Raw genomic sequence first — 19664 nt, forward strand, 5'->3', positions numbered from 1 at the left:
ACAGGTAGTAAAATGTTTCTTGTAATTTTCTATATCATGTTCTACTTTATTTTTGCTTGTAGGTGGAAACAGGACCCTGGACGCTTTCCCCTAGGAAGCTGGGCTGAGGGCAAAGGCCAGGTCTGTTTGCATGGATGCCTTGCTGAGTTTTTTTTCCTGGGCTTTCTTTTTGTCTCCTGAGCACATGGCCTGGGGGTGGGGCCTAGGGGTGGGACTTCCTGATTTAAAAGAGCATGTCCCAGGACCCTGGACCCTTTCCCCTAGGAAGCTGAGCTGAGGGCAAAGGCCAGGTCTGTTTGCATGGATGCCTTGTTGAGTTTTTTTCCTGGGCTTTCTTTTTCTCTCCTGGCCACATGGCCTGGGGCTGGGGCCTAGGGGTGGGACTTCCTGATTTAAAAGAGCATGTCCCAGGACCCTGGACCCTTTCCCCTAGGAAGCTGGGCTGAGGGTGAAGGCCAGGTCTGTTTGCATGGATGCCTTGCTGAGTTTTTTTTTCCTCGGCTTTCTTTTTCTCTCCTGGCCACATGGCCTGGGGGTGGGACCAAAGGGTGGGACTTCCTGATTTAAAAGAGCATGTCCCAGGACCCTGGACACTTTCCCCTAGGAAGCTGGGCTGAGGGCGAAGGCCAGGCCTGTTTGCATGGATGCCTTGCTGAGTTTTTTTTTCCTGGGCTTTCTTTTTGTCTCCTGAGCACATGGCCTGGGGTGGGGCCTAGGGGTGGGACTTCCTGATTTAAAAGAGCGTGTCCCAGGACCGCGCGCCGTTCTCAATTTTTATATCTGGCCTTAATATGGTAAATAGGAAAGCCAATGAGATTTGCATAAGCCGGGTAGTCAGGAAAGTTTTAAGGAGCAGATCATACTTTTGTACTATTAAAGAGCAAGCCGGGTAGGTGGGGCTCGTCAGCCATGGAAGGCAGCCCATCTAGGAGAAGGAAAACTCCAATTTGAAACCTCCACTGCCTTGTGGCTATATCCACTCATGGAAAAGGCTTCAGGAGTTAACCTCGAGGCAAAATCCGGAGCTGGAGTCCCGAAGGCAGCATGTGTCGTTCTGCCAACTCCTGCGACATTGCTGGAACCAGTTGTATTGGCTCTTGCCTTTCCATTGGACCATTTCAGCAATGTGGAGAGGGGGGATCTGCTGCTTGGGTAACAGCCTATCCTCCATATTACCTTACCCGGGCTTCATGCTCTGGCGAGGACACTCCTCGATTCAGAGCATGTTACCATAGTCTCTCGAGACTGAAGGATGCCTATGCCCTATGTCCAGGTGGAAACAGAATAATTCTACTATCAATCATTGTTCTTTACATTGAGCCCTATTGGTTCATTTATTCTAATGAATAACATTCCTTCTAAGGGACATCCTGACAGTACAGAAAGGTAGTTTTCGAGCTTATTAAAGAAATGAAGTAATGCTTAGCAAGACAGAAAAAAGCAAAGCACAATTCAGATTTTGGGTCACTCTTTCTTAACAATGTCATCTTGCTCCGAGAGTATAAATCAATAAGAACGTAAGATATTACATATTATAAATTTTATATATGTGTTGTTCCATGTTGTAAACCACCTAGAGTGGTCGAAATGACTAGATAGGTGTGGTATAAATAGAATAGAATAGAATAAATAAAAAAATATATATTGTAGTCTTTTATTGCCACCTTCTGGACGAAGGGAGACGCAGTATAGAAGTGGTGAGAAAAGTTGCCCTGTTCTATTCCAGCAATTACAATTTTTTGCCAGACAAGTAAACAGAGGGTTTCAAAGGTCCAAACATCCCTGTTCTTTGACAGACACCTGGATGATGATGGCGGCGGCTGGTTCCCCAGAGGAGTGCCCCTGCGACAACCTGAGAGCTTGGCCTTCTAAGTCAAAAGGGAAGAGGCGTTCCCTCGTTCCCCCCAGTTCTGGTTGCCCCAAAGTCAGTCAATTCCTGGCCTGAGATCCACACTGCCTTCCTCGAGGCTGGATCTGGCCCTGATGCCAGCCAGAAGAAACAACAAAGGCTCCCATACAATAACCCATAAAATTGCAAAAAATAGCGTTTGCTAGCAAGTAAAACATAATGGACTGTTTTAAATGACAAGTTGTATATCTTAGATAAGAATTCAGCAACTTCATTTCTCAGTTCCTTAATAACCGTTGGGTGGATGCCATCTGGGCCCGGTGACTTGCTGATCTTTATTGATTAGGTTTAAAAAACCCTATATTTTAATCTGATTCAATTCATTAGTCAGCAAGGGTTGATTGGGCAGTGGAATCTGCCCAAAGAACTAATTTAATTTCTCTGCAATCTCTAAGTCCCCCTTTACTTCCCCGTTCCCTCCCTCCTCATCCGGAGGGCCAATCACTTCTTTATTCCCCTATAGAAAGAAATAAAGAAAAATTATAGAAAAGGAAAAACCAGAGATCTGTTTAGGAAAATAGGAGATACAAAAGGGACATTTTGTGCAAAGATGGACATGAAAAAGGACAAAAATGTACAAACCATGAGAAGAGGCAGGATATAAACCCCACGTGTTAAAAGGAAGACTTGGTTAAAGAAACTGAAGGGAAAGATTGGAGTAAAATGTGGAATAACAGAATTATTAAACACACATCCATAAGGGTTAAACAAAATTGCTACAAAGTAAAATGGAGATGGCATTTAATTCCGGTGGAATTTAATATATTAAATCATAATGCATCATCTCTGGTGCTGAAGGTGTAAAAAAGAAAAAGGGACATATTTCCATATGTGGTGGTTCTGTCAAAAAAGGAGGAAGGAACAGATGCTGGCTTTAAAAGAGATTAGGGGAAATAACTTGATTGAATCCATGATTGCCTTATTGAATGTGCTTAATAATAAACAAGGGAAGAAAGAAGAAAAGGAATTAGCTATTAAATGGTGCCTATGTCAAAGCTCATATTTGCAAGGAACTGGAAAAGCGATTACCAAATTAACCTTAAGGAACAGTATAGAAAAATGTGGAACCTGACCATTGATGACAATGGACCAGTGAAATAAAAATTAGGAGAGGGACATTGAAAACTATTAAATTTAAAGCAATATGGAATATTTTTCAAGACTATGTCTTTTGGAAAGGGAAGAGGGGTAGCCCGGGAGAATGATCAAAGTGCTTTTGGAGAGAAAAGGTGGAAAAAGGTGGACGTGAGTAACATGGGTTAATTTCAGCTGATGGGATGGTGTGTATTGTAATTCGTAACCTCTATTTTCTCTTTGGGGTTTTCTTTTCCACAAGAGGTCCATCGGATCCTATAATCTCTGTCTTCGTGTATCATTCATCCCTTGATCTGACACTGGGATTGAAAACAGAAACATTTTCCCTCGATGTCCTCTCCTTATGACCAAAGGCCATCATCCTCAAACTTTATTTCAACATCATTGGGGAAATGATGGACAAAGATCTTGGGAAATTTTTTAAAAACTGTGGGAACCTTGGGAGAGTAACCCTCAATTCATATTTATGTATGTATGCATTTATCTTTGCCAAGAAAACCCCATGAACAGAAACAAATGATGAAGACTCTTCCCTCCCTCCTGTCAAGTGGCGCCCATTCCCCACCCTCCTGACATTGCACTGACAGAGCCCGCCCGACACAGCCTGGCAATGCCTAACCTCGCCCCTGGGTCCTGTTGCCTCCTTCAGGAAGGGGTCCCCGGGAAGGCTGGCAGATTCAGGAGAAACGGAGCCCACTGAGAGGCGAGCAGCCGGAGCACCTTGCCATGCTCAGCCACCCGGCTGTGGGCCACCGCCGCACTGCAAAGACAGACCTCCCAGGCCCCCGCACTCCCTCCCCTCCCCACACTGCTTTGCGCGTGCAGTTACATGTGTGAAGGGGTGAAGGAGTGCTCACGGTGGCGCTGGCATACGTGTGTATACACAAAGCACCTGTGGGGAGGGGGCTGCATGCAGGAGGGGGGAGGTCTGTCTTCATGGCCCAGTCTGGCTCAGGCCAGGGATCGGCACCGGACCATGGACCAAGACTTGATGACCATTGATCTAAACCAAATCCCTTATGAATACACAGTGGAAGTGAAGTACAGATTTAAGGAACTCAATTTGGTGGAACTCAATTTGAAGAACTTTGGATAGAGGCTCGTAACATTGTACAGGAGGCAGCAACAAAAACCATCCCAAAGAAAAGGAAATGCAAGAAAGCAAAGGGGCTGTCCAACGAGGCCTCAGAAATAGCAGAGAAGAGAAGGGAATCAAAATGCAAGGGAAAGTTACAGAAAATTGAATGAAGACTTCCAAAGAATAGCAAGGAGAGACAAAAGGGCCTTCTTAAATGAACTATGCAAAGAAATATAGGAAAATAATAGAAAAGGAAAAAAACAGTGATCTGTTTAGGAAAATTGGAGATATTAAAGGAACATTTTGTGCAAAGATGGGCATGATAAAGGACAAAAATGGGAGGGACTTGGCAGGAGCAAAAGATATCAAGAAGAGGTGACAAGAATACACAGAGGAATTATACCAGAAAGATCTGGATGTCCCGGACAACCCAGATAGTGTGGTTCCTGACCTTGAGCCAGACATCCTGGAGAGTGAAGTGGGCATTAGAAAGCATGGCTAACAACAAGGCCAGTGGAGGTGATGGCATTCCAGTCAAGTTATTTACAATCTTAAAAGATGATGCTGTTAAGTTTCTACACTCAGCAGTGGCGATATGATTGGAAAAGATCAGTCTACGTCCCAATCCCAAAGAAGGGCAGTGCCAAAGAATGCTCCAACTACCCTACAATTGCATTCATTTCACACACTTGCAAGATTATGCTCAAAATCCTCCAAGGTAGGCTTCAGCACCATGAAGTACAAGCTGGATTTCAAAGTGGCAGAGGAATTAGAGACCAAATTGCTAACTTGCGCTGGATCTACTTCTGCTTCATTGAATACGCAAAAGCCTTTGACTGTGTAGACCACAGCAAACTTTGGCAAGTCCATAAAGAAAGGGGAGCACCTGACCACCTTTTCTATCTCCGGAGAAACCTATACGTGGGAAAGGAAGCAAGAGTTAGAACAGAATATGGAAACACTGATTGGTTCAAAATTGGGAAAGGAGTACGACAAGGCTGTATACTGTCTCCCCGCTTATTAAACTTATATGCAGAATACATCATGCGAAAGGCCGGACTGGAGGAATCCAAATCCAGAATTAATATTGCCGGAAGAAATGTCAACAACCTCATATATGCAGATGATAACACTCTGATGGCAGAAAGTGAGGAGAAATAAAAGAACCTCTTAATGAGGGTGAAACGGGAGAGCGCCAAAAACAGTCTGAAGCTCAACATCAAAAAAACTAGGATCATGGCCACTGGTCCCATGACCTCCTGGCAAATTGAAGGGGATGACATGGAGGCAGTGACAAATTGTTCTTTCATGGGCTCCATGATCACTGCAGATGGTGACAGCAGCCACAAAATTAAAAGACACCTGCGTCTTGGGAAGAAAGCGATGATAAACCTAGACATCATCTTAAAAAGAAGAGACATCACCTTGCCAGCAAAAATCCACATAGTCAAACTATGGTTTTTTCAGTAGTGTTTTATGGAAGTGAGAGCTGGTCCATTAAGAATGCTGACCGCTGAAGAATTAATGCTTTTGAATTGTGGTGCTGGAGGAGGCTCTTGAGAGTCCCGTGGACTGCAAGGAGAACAAACCTATCCATTCTAAAGGAAATCAACCCTGAGAGCTCACTGGAAGGACAGATCCTATAGCTCCCCAGTGTGGGTCCTTTGATGTAACCTAAGGGCATCACTGCGACTAAAGCTCTTTCCGCATTCCATGCATTTATGTGGTTTCTCCCCAGTGTGGGTCCTTTGATGTACCCTAAGCTGACCACTCTGAATAAAGCTCTTTCCACATTCCATGCATTTATGTGGTTTCTCGCCAGTGTGGGTCCTTTGATGTAATCTAAGTGCATCACTCCGACTAAAACTCTTTCCACATTCTATGCATTTATGTGGTTCTCCCCAGTGTGGGTCCTTTGATGTGACCTAAGATGACCACTGCGACTAAAACTCTTTCCACATTTCATGCATTTATGTGGTTTCTCCCCAGTGTGGGTCCTTTGATGTAATCTAAGGGAACCATTGCGACTAAAACTCTTTCCACATTCTATGCATTTATGTGGTTTCTCCCCAGTGTGGGTCCTTTGATGTGACCTAAGATGACCACTGCGACTAAAGCTCTTTCCACATTCCATGCATTTATGTGGTTTCTCCCCAGTGTGGGTCCTTTGATGTAACCTAAGGGCACTACTATGACTAAAGCTCGTTCCACATTCCATGCATTTATGTGGCTTCTCCCCAGTGTGGGTCCTTTGATGTACCCTAAGGGCACCACTATGACTAAAGCTCGTTCCACATTCCATGCATTTATGTGGCTTCTCCCCAGTGTGGGTCCTTTGATGTAACCTAAGGGCACCACTGTGACTAAAGCTCTTTCCACATTCCATGCATTTATGTGGCTTCTCCCCAGTGTGGGTCCTTTGATGTAACCTAAGGTTACCACTGTGACTAAAGCTCTTTCCACATTCCATGCATTTATGTGGTTTCTCCCCAGTGTGGGTCCTTTGATGTGCCCTAAGCTGACCACTCTGACTAAAGCTTTTTTCACATTCCATGCATTTATGTGGTTTCTCCCGAGTGTGAGTCCTTTGACGTAACCTAAGATCACCACTGTGACGTTGATGTGACCTAAGTTGACCATTTTCACTGAAGCTTTTTTGACACGCCATGCATTGATATGGTTTCTTCCCTGTGTGAGTTCTTCGATGTGAACGCAGATTTCTTCTTCTGCTGAAACTCTTTTCACATTCAGTGTTTTTGTATGATTTCTCCCCAGGGTGAGTTCTTTAAACTGAACTAGCGGCACTGGTCTGAAGCTATTTCCACAGCCCTTTCTCCTCTAGTTCATGGGTTTTTCCAAGCTTTTCTTCCCGGCTTCACACTTGACTCTTTTCAGGGCCAGAAGAAGCGGCTCTGTATAATTCTGGCCATCGTATTTGTTACCTGGTAGAGAAAAAAGAAGATGTCTTGACAATGTCACACAGAGCAGAATGTAACTGGAGGTCAAACCAAAGAGTTTGCTCTCTCTTTGACCCCTTTGAAAGGCATATGTCTCTTGAAGGCTTTACAGGCAACACATGAAAAATTAGCCGTATTGTGCAAATAGCATGGACTCCCCTTGCCTGAACTGATACTTCCAAAGGGACAGGGATGGGAAAATATAGTTGATTAATATTAACCACTATCTGAAATAATATTAGTCATCGGCCATCAAGTCAATTCTGACTGATGGCAACCCTTTTTTCAGGGGTTTCTGAGTAGAGAATACTCAAAAGTCATTCCCCATTCCTTGCTTCTGGGACCATGCAGTTTCCCAAAGGCCACACAGGCTGACTTTACTCGTCGGAGACGCAGTGGGGAATCTCTGGTTCTGCAACTGGATATTTAAGCCACAGAGCTATCCAGCCAGCTTAAAAATACAAGGAGAGACTTTGATTAGAATTGAGGGTTTGATTAGACTATTTCCTCCACTGTACAAGTACTTAATGTAAAGGCATTGCAAGTCCACAAATGTATTGAAAATGGTGATCCCTTGAAACGAGAAAGGGAAGGAAGACTTCAAGAACCTGGATTAATAAAAAGCCACTGTTGGCTCACATTTAGCTTGCGATCTACATCAATTCTAACATTCCTCTCACTCGTACTTTTGCTGAGCGATGTATCCCCCATCTTTTAACTGTGCAATTGGTTTCTTTTTCCAAGGTGCAGGACTTTGCACTTGACCGTGACCAGGTAGGATCTTGCGAAAAAGAGGGGGGAAATGGTTTAAATCTTGATAAATAAAGATAAATGTTAATGGCTGAAGAGGAAGATAATTTAAACCCTACAAAGGATGAAAGAAGATATAATATTACAATAAATAATATATATTGTAATATGATATATGATATATATGAAAGAAAGTATAATATTACAACCTCTTCATGGATTGCTGCCTTGTTGTGGCAAAGGGACTTGAGTAATTCAGAGAAGCTATGGACTATGCCGTGCAGGGACACCCAAGACAGACAGGTCATAGTGGGGAGTTCCGACTAAACGCAATCCACCTGGAGTAGGAAATGGCAAGCCACTCCAGTATCTTTGCCAAGAACACCCCATGAACAGGATCAAAAGGCTAAAATATATGATGTTAGAAGATGGGCCCCTCAGGTCGGAAGGCGTCCAACATGCTACTGAGGAAGAGCGGAGGACAAGTACAAGTAGCTCCAGAGCTAATGGTTGGGCCAAAGTCGAAAGGACGCTCAACTGTGGACGGGCTTGGAGGGGAAAGGAAAGTCTGATGCTGCAAAGAAGAATACTGCATAGGAACGTGGAATGTAAGATCTATGAACCTTGGGAAGCTGAATGTGGTCAAACGGGAGATGGCAAGAATAAACATCGACACCCTGGGCATCAGTGAACTAAAATGGACAAGAATGGGCGAATTCAATTCAGATGATTATCATATCTACTATTGTGGGCAAGAATGCCGTAGAAGAAATGGAGTAGCCCTTGTAACAGCCTCCTCATGAGTCACAAAGGGGCTATTACGTCACACTCACTCACTCTTAATTCACGCTGCCACCAACCATTCCCTCAAATAATACTTCAGGCTAATGTATGATTTTAAAATAAAAGAACAAAAGGAATAGTAAATCACTTGAATAAAAATAATAATAAGGCAATCACTGTAAGTAAGACTCACACAGACTCTCTCACAGACCCTCACTAGATAGCACAGTTCTTACTTCACAATATCTTCAAGCCCTAACCTTCCTAGCATAACCCTATCTGGTCCCTGTCTCATCCCTATCTAAAGCACTCACACCATTCACTCCCCTTATATACACTAGCTCCACCCCTTAAGTCCCACCTTCCGTCACGCTATTGGCAGATGACATACAGCTTCAGCAGTGACGGACAGGTGATGTCAACGTTACTGTAACAGCCCTCATAGTCAACAAGAGTGGGAAAAGCTGTAATGGGATATAATGTCAAAAGTGATAGAATGATTTCAATATGAATCCAAGGCAGACCTTTCAACATCACAATAATCCAGGTTTATGCACTAACCACTAATGCTGAGGAGACTGAAATTGACCAGTTCTATGAAGACTTCTATGGTCTGAAGCTCAACATCAAAAATACTAAGATCATGGCCACTGGTCCCATCACCTCCTGGCAAATAGAAGGGGAAGATATGGAGGTAGTGACAGATTTTACTTTCTTGGGCTCCATGATCACTGCAGATGGTGACAGCAGCCTCGAAATTAAAAGACGCCTTCTCTTCTTAGCCGCCCCGAGTAGACGTTGTCTAGAGGGGCGGGGTAAAAAATTTAATAAATAAATAAATAAAATAAATAAAGCGATGACAAACCTCGCTAGCATCTTAAAAAGCAGACACATCACCTTGCCAACAAAAGTCAGAATAGTCAAAGCTATGGTTTTTCTTGTAGTGATGTACGGAAGTGAGAGCTGGATCATAAAGAAAGCTGACCGCCAAAGAACTGATGCTTTTGAATTGTAGTGCTGGAGGAGACTCTTGAGAGTCCCCTGGACTGCAAAGAGAACAAACCGATCCATTCTAAAGGAAATCAAGCCTGAGTGCTCACTGGAAGGACAGGTGGAGCTCCAATATTTTGGCCATCTCATGAGACGAGAGGACTCCCTGGAAAAGACCCTGGTGTTAGGAAAGGGTGAGGGCAAGTGGAGAAGGGGACGACAGAGGATTAGATGGTTGGATAGTGTCATCGAAGTGACCAACATGAATTTGGCCCAGCTCCGGGAGGCAGTGGAAGACAGGACGGCCTGGCGTGCTCTGGTCCATGGGGTCACGAAGAGTCGGACTAAACAACAATGAAGATTTACAACACCTTCTAGAACTGACACTAAAGAAAGATGTTCTTCTCATTCTAGGGGACTGGAATGCTAAAGTAGGGAGTCAAGAGATAAAAGGAACAACAGGAAAGTCTAGCCTTGGTGTTCAAAACGAAGCAGGGCAACGGCTAATAGAGTTTTGCCAAGAGAACAAGCTGGTCATCATAAACACCGTTTCCCAACAACAGAAGAGGCAACTCTACACATGGAAATCACCAGATGGGCAATACCGTAATCAGATTGATTATATTCTCTGCAGCAAAAATGGAGAAGCTCTATACAGTCAGCAAAAACAAGACCTGGAGCCGATTGTGGCTCTGATCATCAGCCTCTCATAGTAAAATTCAAGCTTAAACTGAAGAGAGCAGGAAAAACGACTGGGCTAGTCAGGTATAATCTAAACCAAATCCCTTATGAATGCACAGTGGAAATGAAGACCAGATTTAATGGAAGATTTAAGACTTTAAACCATTTCCCCCCTCTTTTTTGCAAGATCATACCTGGTCACGGTCAAGTGCAAAGTCCTCCTACAGGAAAGAATCCACACAACCTGCAAAAAACTGGACTCCACAGACAAAGAACTACTAGGCCTACACATCACTATCAGCCAAAAGAGAAGTCAAGATTGGGACAAGATTCCCTCAAGGGAATCTTGGGACAAGACACTCATCCAGCAGATATTTCCAGAAGACATCAAGCCCCTCTTCCAACACTGCCTAACGACCAGCTATTTCCAGTGGGATAATGAATTCTACGAACAAACAGATGGAGTGGCCATGGGCAGCCCCCTCAGCCTGGTTATAGCAAACTTCTACAACGGAGAATTTTGAAAAACTGGCCCTGGCTTCGGCACCCCTCGCACCCACAGTCTGGTTCCGATATGTGGATGACACATTTGCAATTTGGAGTCACGGTGAAGAAAAATTGGAAGAATTTCTCAATCATCTCAACAGCATCCACCCAAATATACAATTCACCATGGAAAAAGAAATAGAGGGCGAACTCCCATTCCTAGACGTCATGGTCCTACGCAAAACTGACCTCCAACTGGGACACAAGGTCTACAGAAAACCCACCCACACAGACCGGTACCTACACAAAAATGCCAACCACCACCCACAGCAAAAAAGGGGCATAATCAAAACACTGATAGACCGTGCAAATCGGAACTGTAAAGCTCAGTTTCTCAGCACTGAACTCAACCATCTGAATTGGGACCTACAGGCAAATGGCTACTCCAAAAATGAAATCAAAAGAGCCATCAAACCAAGAAAACAACACCGAAAAGAAGAAGAAAAACAGCCACCCACAAATAAAGTATTTCTGCCATACATCAAAGGGGTCACGGACCGCATGGGGAAACTTTTGAAAAAACACAACCTACAAACAGTATTCAAGCCTACCACAAAAATACAACAAATGTTACAGTCAGCAAAGGATAGAAGAGACCCCTCACCACCGCAGGAGTATACCGGATACCTTGTAGTTGTGTCCAGGTATATATTGGAACCACAAAACGAAGCATCCAAACCAGAATCAAAGAACACAAGAGATACTGCAGACTAAAACAACCAGAAAAATCTGCAGTAGCTGAACATGCCCTAAAACACACTGGACATGAAATTCTATTTCAAAATACTGAAATACTGGACAACACCAGCAATCATTACGTCAGACTGCACAGGGAAGCCATTGAAATCCACAAGCACCAGCAGAACTTCAACAAAAAAAGAGGAAAGTTTGAAACTCAACAAAACTTGGCTCCCAGCTCTCAAAAATACAGCATGCAAAAGGTCAATGAACTCCACCCAGCCACAAGGACAGGGGATTATTACACAGAAAAGACCAGCTAATGACACCCATCAACCACAGTGACAGATAATCTCCTCTCATTATCACAATTCATCCACAAGACACACTAATCACCCATCTACAGAAAAAGACAAAATGTGGATATCTGGTGGAAGGCGCCCTCCAAATGCTTCTGATGCTTCCTGTGATTGGGCTAAAATTCTCTGATATATTGATGTAAGCTTTACAACATCTCACAGCCATAAATACTACACTCCCAAGCCAACTACACCAGAGCACAAAGTGCTGTCCTCTGAAGATGCCAGCCACAGAGACTGGTGAAACGTTAGGAAGAACAACCTTCAGAACATGGCCAAAGAGCCCGAAAAACCCACAACAACCATCAGATTTAAGGAACTCGATTTGGTGGACAGAGTGCCTGAAGAACTTTGGATAAAGGCTCGTAACATTGTACAGGAGGCAGCAACAAAAACCATCCCAAAGAAAATGAAATGCAAGAAAGCAAAGTGTCTGTCCAACGAGGCCTTAGAAATAGGAGAGAAGAGAAGGGAAACAAATGCAAGGGAGACAGGGAAAGTTACAGAAAATTGAATGCAGACTTCTAAAGAATAGCAAGAAAAGAGGGCCTTCTTAAATGAACAATGCAAAGAAATAGAGATCTGTTCAAGAAAATTGGAGATATTAAAGGAACATTTTGTGCAAAGATGAACACGATAAAGGACAAAAATGGGAGAGACCTCACAGAAGCAGAAGACATCAAGAAGAGGTGGCAAGAACACACAGAGGAACTATCCCAGAAAGATTTGGATATCTCGGACAGTGGAGAGTGAAGTCAAATGGGCCTTAGAAAGCTTGTCTAACAACAAGGCCAGTGGAGGTGATGGCATTCCAGTGGAACTATTTAAAATCTTAAAAGATGATGCTGTTAAGGTGCTACATTCAATATGCCACTCAACAGTGGCCAGAGGATTGGAAAAGATCAGTCTACTTCCTTCTTGAGGAAGAGACGGCACGCCTCCCACCTCCTTGGGTCTCCAGCTTTCCCTTCTTTTCAAGGGCAGTTTGGCCAGGGAAACCCTGCCTTGGTCGCCGCAGGAAGAAGCCGAAGAGATACAGGAAGAAGGCTAGCAGGTGTTCTCTTAGGACAACATCAATCCTGCAAAAACTGTAACGGATTCTCCCCAAATCAATCAATGAGTCAACTGGAACTGACCAAAAAGACTCCATGGATTGGAAAAAGATCTACTCTTGCAGAGAAGCCAGAAGAAGAAGAAGGCTGTCTTCCATCATTCCCTCTCCAACAATCCCGACATGCAGGAGTCACTTCACCCTCTTCAATCACAAAAGAGGAAAGGAGAAATTCGGGGGGGGGGCATGTCAGGCTGTCCAGGGTTGGAATCTCGCCGACAGCACCTGCTCTTGGTGTCGACAGGGTTGAGCCAAGCAGGATTGGGAACCAAAAGAAAAACACTCTGCACATGTTCAGAGAAGCACTGCTGTAGGCAGTAAAATTGGGACTCACACAACCCGGGTTCAAACCCCCACTTAGCCACGAAACTCACAGTGGGTGCTTGCTTTCACAAACCAGAGGCCTCCAAAACTGGGCTGGTCGGAAGTTACTTAATAGACGACAGAATGAAGTTGACAGAACAGTCTCACAGCATATGGGGATTTCATGTCACCGTTTTGATACTGTCATGGGGTCAAAATTTGTTAACTCAAGTAGAGTTAGCATGCAACTAATCAAGAAAACTGGGAAGTCATCCTGTATCAGCAGACAATGGAAGGTGTAAGAGAACAATGCAATTTGTCATCGGCTGATGTGGATATAAACGAGTAGATCTGGTGGAAGGCGCCCTCCAAACGCTCCTGATGCTTCCTGCGATTGGGCTAAAATTCTCTGACATACTGATGTCAGCTTTACAACATCTCGCATCCTGCTAATCATAGGGTTATTGTTTAATAAATAAACACAGTGTCGCACCTGATCTCAAAAAATGAGAGACCTTACCTGCTTTAAGGGGGGCTTTGGATTTCTCTTTTCATCCAGAGAAAAGTCAGGAGAGCATCAGCTGAGTCTCACCCCGTCCTTGGGAGAGAAGAAAAAAACGAATCATTCTGAAGGCTTCTTGATTGGACAAAACCAAAAACTTCCTCTTGTGTTTTTGACAATCTGGAGAATTCAATTCTTTAAAAAATACCCTCCTGTTTAAGAATGCGGGGGGGGGGGGCACGGTTGTGTGCTTCTATACCCACTATCCCAAAAGCCAGGAAATAGCCCAAAACTGCTGCACAATCTCGTGTCGGCCTTGCCAGCAGGAAAAAGGAGACCAAGCCTGAGAGAGCAAAGGGACGCTGAAGGTTGACCACCAACAAAGGGAGGCGTCCAGAGGGCCTACAGCAAGGGGTCTCCCCCAACCTTGGGCTTCCAGATGTTCTTGGACTTCCACTCCCAGAAATCCTGGCTAGCAGAGCGGGTCGTGAAGGCTTCTGGGAACTGCAGTCCAAGAACATCTGGAGGCCCGAGGTTGGGGACGCCTGGACTCTGCGGGAGACCCTCTTCTGCTCATTACCCTTTACAGCCCTGACCATGGCTTTGTTTCTGGGGGAGGAGTGGTCCCTTGATGAAAAAGGGAGTCAGCTTCTGGGATGTAACGTTGCGTTTTGTCACCCTGTTCAACCCCCACCAACCTTCACCCTGTGGAATGTTTCAGGTTTCCATTAATTCCCCGTACTATTTCACAGAGCCATGAAAAACCGGAAGGAGGCTATCCAGAAGAATGTGGTGGTCCGGCACCACCTGTGTGATGATGACACACAACTTCTGTCTGTTTTTTAAGACCTTCCAGGAGGCCCTTCGCTCAGCCTGTTCAGCCCCAAGGTCTGGCCGTCCAGCCGACCACCGTCCCCTGGCGCCAACGAAAACAGTTAAGACATAAACAAGCAAAGAGGAGGAAAGTAATTTTGAATGAATGAATGCATGCATGAATTCTAAGCGAATTAAGAATCTAATGACTGAATTTCCTGCCTCTAAGAAATTCTCTTCATGGAAGCCAAGAGGAGATTCAGACAATTTCCTGAGAATATTTTTAACCCCAAATCAGCAGCAGCAAACCTCACAGAAGACTCCACACACACACACACACACACACACACGCACACGCACACGCACGCACACACACACAGGGGTCCCAGCCCCTCCCTACCCCCCCAGGGGCTCTCCTGCCCCCATTGCTCTGGGTGGGAAGAGGATTCAGGTCAGGGCCTGGTTCGTGGACCAGGAACTTCCCTCCTTTGCAGGGGCATCAACCCCCTTGGCTGCCAGATGGGCCACATAGAAAGAAAACATCATCCTCATCATCCACATCCCTCCCTCCAGTCTCTGGACCCCCCCTCGTCCTCCTCCCACCCCTTGCAGCCCTCCTTCTCCCCCCAAAAAAGGCCACCCATTTCCCACTCGGGGCTTTCCAGGAACTTCCCCCCCAAAGCTTTCGAACAAAAGGGGTTTCCTGGGGGGGAGGGGGTCCCACTCAGACTTCGGTTGGAGGAGGTCCCGGGGGGGAGGAGGGGAAAACCCCACAACAATGGGGGGAGGGGGAGGAGAGCCTGAGGAGCCTCAGAGGGAAAAACAGACACACAAAAGGGGGGCTTGCACACACACACACACACACAGAAACACACACAGAAACACACAAACACACCCTCCCCACAGAAGGAACAGAGAGGAACGGAAAGGCCTCTCCCGGGACCCACTCCCCGAGGAGTGTGTGAGGGGGAGCGAGTGGGAACATCTTTCTACGGAGACCCCCATTATTCTGCTGTACATAATAGTTATTCTAGAATAGATTTTATGTTTATATCACAAAACTTAATTTCAAAAGTAGTAGACACGAATATTAATGTGATAAAAATAACAGATCATGCGTTGATGGTGATGGAAATGGAAGTTAAGAAAGATTACAGAGAAGCCAGGAGATGGGGAATAGACTCCAATATTTTTCAGCATACAGAGGTGGTAGATAAAATTAAGAAAAAATGGCTGGAAATATGGTCATTTAATAAAGCAGGTGGGAATAAAATAGGAGTGTTATGGGACACTATGAAAGTAGTTATGAGAGGAATTGTCATAAGAGAATTCTGTAGATTAAAAAAATTGAGAGAAGAAAATGTAAAAAGAATTGAAGAATCATCAAAGGATTTAGAAAGTAAACATTTTATAGATAGAAATAACAAAAAAATTACTAGAGATACAAGCTAAAAGAAAGGAATTAGAAGGTTTAGAGTCAGAAAGGGTCCAGAGGGACTTGATATACGCCAGGAGGAATTTTTTTGAATATAGTAATAAAAATTCAAAACTTTTAGCTAGAATAGTTCAAACTAAAAAAGCAAAAAATATAATTAGAGTGATTAAAGATAAAACAGGAAAAATTGTAGTTTAATGAAAGAAAAACTAAAGATTATACAGGAATTCTATCAAAGTTTATACAAAGTTAATAGTGTAGCGAAAGAAGACATAGCTTATATTAAAGAAAATGTTGAGTAAATTATCGGAGAATGATAAAAAGATTTAGATAAAGAGATAAAAGAGGAAGAAATGATAGAGGACTCAGGGCATTTCATAAGCAAGATCAGCACCCTAAAACTCAACCCTGGGGATAAACTGGTCAGTTTTGATGTAGTATCCTTGTTCACTAAGGTACCGGTAAAGGACACCCTGATACTCATCCAGCAGATATTCCCAGAAGACATCAAGGCCCTCTTCCAGCACTGCCTTACAACCAGCTATTTCCAGTGCCTCCTGCTCAAGGCAGGAATATAGTGCAAGCAGATCTGCCAGGTGAGGAGCTAAGTTTTTCTTGAATGCCTCCAGGGTTGGAGCACCCCAAAATATTTGAAACATAAAACTCAGCAGGGAGACAGAAGCTGAAGTCCATACATCTGGGCCCTGCTTGGTAACCTAAATATATCAATAAGAAAAGGAAGTTGGAATACACTTTCTTCCAGACAGTGCAGGGGAATCCTACAGGAAGGTCATCAAGGGGAGGTGTGCACACCCCAAATATCTACAAGGGACTCACTTGTTTGTTTTCCGCACATTTATACCGTGTTAGGTGTAGGATCCAAATATTAAGTAGATTTTAGCTAGTGAGTTTGTAGAACTTTATGACTCTTTTTTATGGTATAAAGTTCCTGTACACTGTATTTTCGGGTTCTTCTCTGCCTTTAAGAGAAGTCCCAGATGACTTTGCATTGCCTATTTAATAAAACTGGAGTTTGGTTCAGCTGGTTGCGTCTTGTCTGACCTCTTGCTGGAGCTAAAATATTGGGAAGCGGGCTTGGTCCGTAACCAAACAGCCACAGTGCCAAAGGATTGGAGGACAGCACATGTCACGGTAATCATTAAAAAGGGAAGGAGGGAAGGATCGCAGGAAACCACGGACCGGTTAGCCTAACATCTGTTCCAGGGAAGACAGCGGACAGCCTCATCCAAGATAAAATCTTAAAACACACAGAAGAACAAGCCTTGGTGAAGGAGAATCAACATGACTTGTCAAGTCTTGCGTCACAAACCTTTTAGAAGCATGTGGATGTGGGCAAATCAGTGGATATTGTGTATCTTGATTTTGAGAAGGCGTTTGATGTGGTCCCACACCAAAGCCTGCTGAGAAAACTCCAGTGTCAGGGGATAAGAGGGCAGGCCCTCTGATAGATTGAGAATTTGTGGAGAACCAGGGAATACAGAGGAGTGTCAATGGGCAAATTTCCACCATGGAGGGAGGTGAAGAGCAGTGTGCCTTCAGGGATCTGTCCTGGGACCGGTGCTTTTCAAGCTGTTCATCAATGTCCTGGAGACAAGGATAAGCAATGAAGTGGCCAAGTTTGCAGATGACAGGCAACTTTTTCCGGGTGGTGAAGACGAGAAGGGATTGTGAAGAGCTCCAAAAGGATCTCTCCAAACTGGGAGACTTGGGAATCCAGGCTGAAATGTTCCACTCCCTTTCTTACATCCTTTTTAATTCCTTAATTTGGAATCAATCCCTTGCTCATCCCACATGGAGGAGACCCACCAGCCAGTCTGTGGGAGTCTGTCAAGGCAACCTTGAGGTCAGTCCACGGATTAAAAAGCCCTGCGCTCCTTGAGATTAATCATTGGCTCTTTCATTTGATTTTCCCTTTCCAAAGTTCCCCAAGGCAGAAGGGGCTTCTTCAGTTCCTTCTTCAGGATCCCTAAAGGGGGAAGAAGAGACTCACAAGAGCTCTGTGGGTGAAAGGGGGCAAGAGGGTCTTACACTTCGCCTAAAGAAAGTGGAGGGAGCCCAAGCCAGCGAAGAGGGGAAAGGGGACAAAGGAGGGAAGGGGAGATCCCCATCGGACATGAGGGGAAGAGTAAAGGAAGGAGACGAGGAGTCTGAAGGACCAGAAGCAGAGAGAGAGAGAAAGAGAGAGGAGTGGAGGCCAGAACGGTAGAGGTGAAGAGAGAAAGCTATTGCTAGAAGGGTGGGAAGGTTTCTGGATGGAGAACCTGTGGATTTGTATCTGGGAGAGGAGGATGATACCAACAGAAGAGGCAGAAACGGAAGGAACCCTCGCTCTGCCAGGAAACCTTTCCACTGGAGCAAATGGGACAGTAGAGGATGGAGCCGAAAGAGAAGGAAGAGCGGACGGAAACAGCAGAGGGGGAAAGAGAGAATGTAGAACGGAAGAACCTTCTCCCACACGGGGGTGTGGAATTGCCTTTCCAGAGGAGACGACTGGAGGGGGAGAGCAGTGGATGGAGGAGGCCCTCTTGCATCGGCCGGTGTTAGCCTCAAGGGAAGGCCCACAGAAAGAGGATTACGGTAGCCTAATCTTGAGACTCCCTGTGTGTGGACCCATCCGGGGAGTGATAATTGCATCCAGGCAGGGGCCCAGCTGCACCATCCAAGAGGGAAGTAGGCGGATCAGACCACGGGTGCCACCTGGTTCTTCATTGACAGCGTTGGGTCCAGAAGGACACCCAGCATGCATTAGGAACCACCCAAGGCTCAGACATCAGGGGAACCCAGTTGGAATGCCCCCGGTCTCCTTTGGATTCAGCCTTTGTCTATCCTCCCATTGAAGGAGAAGGTGGGAACAGGAATGACGCCCCCTGTTAAGAATATGATCATCCACTCAGTTCATCCACTCAGACCAAAATGGATTTTTGCCAAAAAGACAACTAAGGTATAACCTAAGGATAATTTTGGACATATTAGAATATTATGAGGTACATTCAGAGAAGCAATGGCATTAATCTTCTTGGATGCCCAAAAAGCCTTTGACAATGTGAACTGGCAATTTATGATACAGCAAATAAAAGCTATGGATTTTGGCAAAAATTTTACAAATGTAATTGAGACAATCTACAATGAACAAATAGCTAAAGTAATTGTAAATGGTGAACTGACGGATAATATTAATATAAAAAAAGGCACAAGACAAGGATGTCCGCTCTCTCCATTGCTATTTATATTAACTCTGGAGGTATTAAATAAGAATGTGAGGAACGACCCAGAGATTAAAGGTACCAAAATAAAGGACGAGAGCTAAAAGCTACAAGCATTTGCAGACGACTTGGTGTTTATATTGGAAGACCCATTGGAAACAACATTGAGACTACTGGACAAAATCGATGAATTTGGGAAAGTAGCAGGATTGAAGTAAAGAAAAAACTAAAGTTATAGTGAAAAACTTAACAGCCAAGCAAAAAAATCAACTCTCAAAGATGTCAGAATACAAACAGTTAAAAAAGTTAAGTACCTAGGAATATATTTAACTGCTAGATGTGTAACTATAAAAGAAGATAGTTATATGAAACTATTTAACCAAATAAAAATAGATCTAGAAAAATAGAAAAACTTACAACTATCAAAATGAACATTTTGTCAAAGCTACT

At 44.3% G+C, this 19664-nt stretch overlaps 2 protein-coding genes across 2 annotated transcripts in view; both read right to left on the bottom strand.

The window, feature by feature from the left end:
* The window catches only part of LOC144587217 (uncharacterized), a 180537-nt gene that overhangs the window by 77075 nt on the left and 83798 nt on the right, over positions 1–19664 (bottom strand). The window lies entirely within an intron of this gene.
* The window catches only part of LOC144587301 (uncharacterized), a 161007-nt gene that overhangs the window by 9090 nt on the left and 132253 nt on the right, over positions 1–19664 (bottom strand). Inside the window, 3 exon segments of the mRNA XM_078387376.1 lie at positions 5776–5973; positions 5976–7024; positions 13761–13838. Coding sequence (XP_078243502.1) covers positions 5776–5973; positions 5976–6750 — 973 coding nt within the window. The 5' untranslated portion in view covers positions 6751–7024; positions 13761–13838.

Source organism: Pogona vitticeps, chromosome 2, assembly GCF_051106095.1.
Source record: "Pogona vitticeps strain Pit_001003342236 chromosome 2, PviZW2.1, whole genome shotgun sequence".
Classification (NCBI taxonomy): Eukaryota; Metazoa; Chordata; class Lepidosauria; order Squamata; family Agamidae; genus Pogona; species Pogona vitticeps.